Here is an 8,318-nt window from a genome sequence, read left to right as displayed (position 1 = left end):
GGGAAACTAGGAATGGAGAAATTTACATGTAAATAAAGAAAAAATCTAATAAAAAATTAAAAAAAAAGAACATACAGTGCAAGATTTGAAAGAATAGATCAGTAATAATAGTAATAATAGACAAGTAATAATGGGTGATTAGTGAAAGCAAGGACTCTTTCCTATGACAGAGTTTTGATGTGAAGAGAGAGAAGATCCTAAGGACAGGTCAGCTGAGCTCAGCAGAGGAAAGGGAAGGAGAACCACAGGCAGAGGAATAGGTGCTCTCCAGCCGAGAAAAAGAAATCGCAGATATTTAGGATAGAATTTTGAAGACAATATGTAAACATAGAATAAGAAAGAGCTACCAGTTAAAACACACATACAGGAACAGTGAAAGCAATTTGTGATTTTTATAAATATTAACGTAAAATAGAAACTAAAATATACTCAAACACATAATAAGGTGAGGATACAAAAGAACATAAAAGCATAGAAAATAGCCCTGTATCCAAAGTGCTTATGATATAAAAAGTAAGTAGTTCTCATAAGAAAGGAACAGACAAGCATCTATGAACCACAAAGAAATATGATTATTTGCTTCTCTTTTATCATCCAGTACTAAAACCTAGGCAAATGCTACCATACGCAGCTGGCAGTACCTTGCCAGTGAATTGAGAACATTGACCAAGAAGGTGGGAATTATGTTTGCATACAAAATAGTCACGTTCAACCTTTTCATTACTTGTCATAGTCTAAGGCCCAATTCAACTTAATATTTTAGCATTTGAGAATTTCTATCATTTATTAATATTATATCTAGAGTTGTATCTAGACACTGACAAAACTAGTATATATGAAATAAGCAAAATACAGGTGATTAGAACAGCACAGTCTACCAACAAGTCTCAGGTGACAACTTAAAACATTCCATTCAACAACAGTATATTCCCCTGCTACAATTATGTGATTTATGTATTTATGTGCATTTATAGAAATACATAATCTGTGTTTTAGTGGCAATAACTTGAGAAAGGGACAATTCTAGTACTATTCAGTTCATCTGAAAAGATGATTCTGAATACCAACACCCAGAAGATAAGTGGTATACTGGCATGGGGGGTGCCACATACACCCTGTGCAGGACTGCAATGCTGAGGACTGAGGGTCCTGAGTTTGAAGCCTGACACAAAGAATTGACTCAAACACAGATTAACAGTCAAAAGAAAGGATAGAATTAGCCCAGAGCCAACAGAAGCACAAAGTAATACAATGTATTCAAAGAAAAACAAAGCTGCAAAACACCAAAATAAAAAAACCAACTGTCAAAAACAAAGTCAAAATTAATAGGATGCTAGCAATATAAGAAAAAGGAAACAAGAGAAGATAAAATGAGCAGTATTATAGGTCTTTACAAATAGAATAGCCATTAAAGAGTTAACCAAAACACAGGTTCGAGTTACCCAAGGTAACTGGAACAAAATACACCCATTATATTCACTAAATCTACAGGTTAACATGGGGAAAATACTATGATTGCCTTAGGAGATAACAAAGAACTCTTAAGGGCATGGTGGCACAAACCTTTAATCTAAGCACTTTGGAGGCAGAGACAAGAAATCTATGTGAATTCCAGGCATTCACACCCCCAAAACAACAAACAAAACCAAATAAACCTTAAAATCATCTTAATTACATGTCTACAGAAAGTTAAGAAGAGAAGGTTGTTTTCTTAATTTGGTATGTTATCTATTTAGAGAATACCAAAGTATTCTCTAAATGCATCATACTTGGAGGTGAACTTACAACAGCAACCTATGTAAAATGCAGTTGCTTTCTAAAGCAGTATTCTTATTAATGCTTTACCTTTTAATTTTGTTTATATCACTTTCCTGTTATAGAAAGCATTCATATCATGCTTTATCAAAGACCCACTCAAGAATTATTTCTTTTTGCAAACTCAGACATCCACTTCATTAGTGTGAAGACTTGTTTTCATATCAATGGTAATAATACATTAATATTAATTCCTGTGTTGCCGATAATATCCATTAGGTATTGGATTTATATGCCTATTTTATACATGCATCCCCAGAACTGCAGATCAACTTCTCAGGAAATAGGGCAACCACAAAAAAAAATGTAAAAAGTAGATTAGGATGTAGCAAACTTTCCATGTTTTCAGATTTGATTCATACTTTGATTATATAACTGTCAGTTTTCACAGTGGTGCTTTATGTAAATTTGTAGCACAAAATGGTGTATCACGAATCCCAACAGCAATCCTAAAAACCAAACATCTGCACAATGCAATCAATAATGTCCCAATTTGAAACTGACAACCTGAAGAACAGTAAGCAAATAGTTAACATCTTTGATTTTTTTATATTAAAGCATCATGCTTATATAAAAGCAAAGTCCTTGTATGTACAGTAGGAACACTTCAGTTCTTAACACACAAGAGCTGTGGGTCAAGTTGATCTGTTTCAGGAAGTGTTCTTGGTGTTGGACATGTGATGGAATGAAGACACACAAGGCAGCAAGGGTGAGAGCTGCTAGAAGCACCTCAAATGCATTAGTATAGATGGCTTGAAGGTTCAGTGACTTCACATTCAGACACATTTTAGTGTCAACATTAAGATTTATTTTATACACACACACACACACACACACACACACACACACACACACATATGATGAGTTCACTGTAGCTGTCTTAAAAACACCAGAAGAGAGCATCAGATCCCATTACAGATGGTTGTGAACCACAATTTGGTTGCTGGGAATTGAACTTAAAACCTCTAGAACATCAGCAGTCAGTGTTCTTAACCACTGAGCTGTCTCTCCAGCCTCATGTATTGTCAAATTTATCACGGCCCCCACATGCATTCTGTGACTCCATGTGGGATCAAGAGATAGAATTGAAGGAAGAGATATTTTTTAAACTTGTACATATGTCTAGTACAAATTAGAACTAAAACCACATGTAAAATAAAAAGCCATACATTCAATCTATATTTAATACATGTTATAATTCACTCCTTACCTTTATTGTCTGTCTGCTGGTCTGGAATCGCTGATCGGTTATCTGCTGTTGATGGAGGAGCTTCTCGTTTGCTTCTTTATATTCCTTAGCAGATGACTCTGCTGCTTTCCTGGCATTCTGAAGCAAACTGTTTTGTTGCTGCAAGGATACAATCCGTTCTCGTAATAAAATAGTGTTGCTACTGGATTTCTGGGCAGGTATAGTCTTGCACTTTTCTCTGTTAACTAAATAAAAATAATATTCCTCATACTTTACGATACCAGCTTACATTTATGAAGACCATTAGCTTCTCATTGCATTCTTACCTCTGGCAGGAAGGGCACCGTGCAAGCTCGTCTGCAGGCCTCCTCTCTTCTTTTGAAAAGTCATTTTCTTGGTATTCTGATTATGAGAAATACTCTAAATGTGAAAGTTCCAGAAAAGTTGGTTACTATTCAATGATACTGTCAAACAAATCCAAATGTCACTTAAAGTATATTTAAGTAGGTAAAAATCTGTAGACAACAAGATTCTATAAATGATTCCTCAATTAAAGATGTCAGATATAAATCTGAATTTATATTTTAACATATAGAATAAATTTAAAGTTGAACTATCAAGTGGAAGACATAGACACAAAATCAACTCTAATTAAGTAGAATTTAACCTAATTTAAAATAATCGGAGCAAATGGAGCAACAATAATAAACTAGGGACATTTAATGAGGTAGTCTCTGGAGTCTGGGTGCTTAGTTTTGATGTTTCTCCCATTCCAATATAGACATAAGCTACTGCAAACTGAAGCTGAAATAGTGATTATAGTATATTCTTCTTGCTTTCATGTTAGGAGAGGTGGCTCATACTCAGGAGACCAAGCAGGAAGATTACCTCAAGCCTCAGACCAGCCAGGCTTCCATGGAGAACTCCAAGCTGGCCTGGCCTCGCCTTGGGAGCTAAATGGGGTGTCATGTGCTTTTTTTTTGGTACAGCCAAAGATATGCTATGCTGCTGAAATCTGCTAACATTTTTTTTATTATCCTGGGATTAATATCTAAGAGTTAGATACTGGGTTGTAGCTCTAGTTTGGTGAAAGTGATAGTTACAGTTTTTCAAATACTATCAAACAATTTTCTGGAATGCTACTTTGTTGCACTTTATAATCAAACCAGCAAAGGTTAAGCTCTAGCTTCTCTGTATTTTTGTCAGCTGGGGATCAATCACCATTATTTTCACTAAGTATTAAGATTTGCCCCTCTCTCTCTTTGTGAATTATCTGTTCATGCCATGCCCACTCCTAACTGGATTGCTGCATCTTGGATAGGTGGATTTTGAGAGGTCTTCATATAATTCAACATATGAAATTCTTATCAGATACTGGGTACCAGCTACTCTTTCTATTCTCACCTCCTAGGTAGAAACTTTGCTTTGCAAAGGTCGTTAATTTTAATATATTCTAACTTATGGATCTTGGTTTTGGTACCAGGATTTAAATTCTTCATTCATCAAACCTAAGGTTCTGCAGATTTTCTCTTGAATTTCCTACTAAGAGCTTTATAACTTAAATGCATATTTTTATCTGTGAAGCATCAAGAAAGCTTATAGAGAAGGTATGAGGTTTAGCTATATATTCCTATTTTGCTTAGGAAAATAACTGATGCTGTATTATTTGTCAAAAACTACTCATCCTTAATTGAAAACTTTTTTCAACTTCATCAAAATTCAGTTGGTGAAAATTAAACAGAGTCAGTTCTAGGCTATGGATTTCATTTTGTGGATAATAAAGTTTCCTGGCCACTTTGTGTGTGTTAAAGAGAGGGGTTGTTGTATCATCTCTTTTTATAACTGAACCAATTTTAGCAAATTAGAATTTATGCTACCCTCTATGGGCCAAATAAAAACCAGTTATTTTCTAGTTTTGTAATTTTATTTGGATTATTAAATAGTTTTACTTGTTTGCTGATACTCTTTATTAACATGCTCTGTCTTTTTCCACGTTGTAATCTGTCCATAATTAGTCACTGAAGCACTTAGGAGTGACAGTTGGATTAAAATGAGTAGCATATATATATTCCATATCTACTATAAGGCTTTTGTCTTTTGCATTCTGAATATTCGGGGTATTATATATGAAGACTATAGATATTATTTGCATTTTGTTTGAGAAGAATTCTCATATTATACTGTTGAGACAAGAGGTACAACATCAATTATACAAGTTAAGAATGGAAGTCCAGTCTCTAGAGACACTGTAGTTGAGGAAGGGTACATCATTATTGCTTTGCAGGGTGGAAGTTCAGGCTCTCCAATGGGCCTCTGTTGATACTACTGTAGCTGGAAGACAGAGGGGGCCTTGTTAATGCTCTCACCTGGCCTACTATGACAACATGAGGAGGCCTGAGACTTGTTAGGTATGAGGTAATGAAAGTCCCCTTCTCCTTGCTTTGATTATGAAGTCACCCAACTAGAAAGGAAAGGGGCATCTCTCAGATGGTGATCAATGTCAAAGACTTCTCTACAGTCTCCAGTGAAATGAAGTAGATAGAGTCATTATCATGAGCTCCCCTGTGGATCCTTTTATACTTTACCCAGCTAGGAGGAAGAGGAGGAAGAGGAGAGACAAGGGCTAACTCCTTACAGATAAGTGACAAGAAGATCTAGGTACCTAATAGGCCTTTAATGATGGAGGTGGAGGTGGATGTGGAGTTATATTTTCCATGGGGTTTGACTGATACAAGGCAGTGATTACGTAAAGTTTTCTGTCTTGCTAGGCTAATCTTCTCTTCATCTTCTGGCTGGAAGGAATATGGGTTAACTGGGGACTTGTATTGTCTTTAATATTACAGTTTATAGGATGTAGGTGTCTCAGTTGTCTATATTCAGTATATAGGGAATAACTCAAGAGTTCAACACTAAGTTGAACCTTAATTCCCAAGGTTCCCATCTAGATTTTTTTCCTTTTCTTTTAAAATTTAGAGTCTTTTGTATTTGTTTATATTTACCTTTCTATTTACATAAAGGGAAAATTAATAAATTAGGCCATATTAGTATATGTTACCTTACTGAAAAGGCACTATCTAGGAGGGCAAAAGGCAGAGGAAAAATGCCATGCCTATATATATATATATATATATATATATATATATATATATATATATTACATATATCCAACAAAATCCCATACCTAGCATAGCCTATATATATGAAAAATAGATAATTTGTGAATAAAATGAATAGACATGAAAATGCAGTTTACTAAAGAATTACAAATGGTCAATAACCAAAAAGAAAAGGCTCAATATTTTGGTAATTACAGAAAACTAAAGAAAACCCCCAGTGGTAAACCTCAAATCACACGGAAGTAGCTGCAATGGGAGAGCCGAACATACCAAGAGATGAGATTCTATAACTTGCTGGTGGGTGCACTGAAGTCCTCCCGTACATAAGAGAATAAAAGGAATCGACCATAGTCTCAGAAATTCACCAGCCATGGCATGGAATTCATGTTTGAGCTTTTACTACAGAAATGTCCACATTTATGCACAAACAAAATGTACAAGAATATTCATTGCAATACTATTGTAGGAAATATGAAGTGAAGCTTCTCAAGTTCCAACAGTATAATAGATCAAAAAATACTATTTACAAGACTGGAAGTCAATGAACTCTGAGTGGAAGTGAACAGGATATGCCGGGCCAGAGGCTTTGTCCCCTACTTGTAAGTCGCCAGAGAGGAGACTGCATCAGAACTTGAAGGGAGCAAACTGATAACTGCAAAGGAAGTGACTCGATTTCAGTCAGGGGCGTGGTGATGGAGTCTAATGTTTTCCACACACACTGGCTATCCTTTTTATTTTCTGTTAAATCATTTATCTTATTATTTTCTGTTAAAATAGTTTGTAGATTTAATCCAGAGGTTTACATGTGCTTGCCATGTCAATGAGAAGTTGAGCTTCTTCTATTTACAAGCTCATTAGGCTGCATATGTATAATGATAACTAAACAACACAGTCTATCAAGTAATATTCAGAGAAACAGCAACAACAAAAAAGTTTTCAAAAGAAATTTTTTAAAGCTAGAGTCTCTCACTATATAAATCAGGCTAGGCTGGCCTAGTATTCTTGATTCTCCTGCCCCAGCCACCAAATAGTAATTTCTGCAGAAACTAGCTATTTATCATTAGTCAGGTAGCAGGAGCATAGGAAGAATAAATAGCTTTATCACAATGAAAGCTAACAAAAATAAACATTTCTTCATTTGTTATATTTTATATTCTTAAAAACAATAATGAGGTTATTAGTTTTTTTTAACATTTCCTAATCTTTGAGATAAGACTGTCATAATATTTATAAATTTGGTGTTTATTTTCATTATATCTTTTCAAAATTGCTAACAAGTGTTTGAAAATGATTCAAAAGTGAGTATTTTTGCTGCCTACCTTCAAGAAGACAGTATTTTAGGGATTCAAATTTAAATAGTGGTACAATGCATCAATTTAAGTTATATAAAGAGGACAAGGTCAAGAACATAACTGTGGAGCTGAGAAAAGCTAGCATACCTGTGGGGCCTTGACATCTTCACATGAGTATGTCTGTATAGCTCTTTGTTGAGCACAGCTGTCTTCTGTTTGGTCAGTTTCTTTCTGGTTTCCACCATCTTCGATAGGGCTTATATTCTGGGATGTTTCCACAATAATTGTTCCCAAATTTTGAAAGGTTTGTGCTTCAGAATCACTGCTTAAATAGCAAAACAAAATACAAGAATCAAAACAAAACAGAGGAGAAAATGAACCCCAACAAGACAGACAGACTTAGATATGTACTTCTCTAAATATGATGGTCAAATAGTATTATAACATGGATCATATACAAAACTATACATCTAATTTAAGCATTGATTGGTTCCTACTATAAACTTCATTTAAACTTACACATTTCAAGAATTGCTTCAAGAAACTTGACCCTTAGCATAATATCCCCACCAGCCCTTCTTCTGAAGTGTTCCTGCAGAGCACCAGCTCAGGAAGCCCATGGTGCCTCACTGCCAGTCTCCAAGCCAGGGCACACAAGTTAATTTTTTTTTTTTTAACAGAAAGTTTTCCCCAGAAGGTATAAAATTTTTATCTGATGGGCTTTTTACTGTTGACTATAGTTTTATTCCTTATGACTTAAAATAGTATGCCCACTATGAGCCAGGAACTTTTGTCTACAAAAGGGTTAAAGTAGTAAAGAATAAAATGGGGGAAACTGAAAATCATGACTTCCTGTAACTTGTGTCATAGTAACAATCGGGACAACAGAACCGATAAGATGAGTAA

General features: G+C 35.0%; 1 protein-coding gene across 2 annotated transcripts in view; it reads right to left on the bottom strand.

The window, feature by feature from the left end:
• Cntln (centlein) overlaps positions 1–8,318 on the bottom strand; it is a 241,922-nt gene that overhangs the window by 60,211 nt on the left and 173,393 nt on the right. Inside the window, exons 16-18 of one of the 2 annotated variants that reach the window (XM_031377791.1) lie at positions 7,560–7,737; positions 3,331–3,424; positions 3,026–3,249 (exon numbers count right to left, since the gene is read on the bottom strand). In XM_031377791.1, coding sequence (XP_031233651.1) covers positions 3,026–3,249; positions 3,331–3,424; positions 7,560–7,737 — 496 coding nt within the window. The remainder of the gene's footprint in view (positions 1–3,025; positions 3,250–3,330; positions 3,425–7,559; positions 7,738–8,318) is intronic. The other variant, XM_031377792.1, reaches the window with a different exon arrangement.

Source organism: Mastomys coucha, unplaced genomic scaffold (genome assembly GCF_008632895.1).
Source record: "Mastomys coucha isolate ucsf_1 unplaced genomic scaffold, UCSF_Mcou_1 pScaffold18, whole genome shotgun sequence".
Classification (NCBI taxonomy): Eukaryota; Metazoa; Chordata; class Mammalia; order Rodentia; family Muridae; genus Mastomys; species Mastomys coucha.
This window is presented reverse-complemented; position numbering and strand designations above follow the sequence as displayed.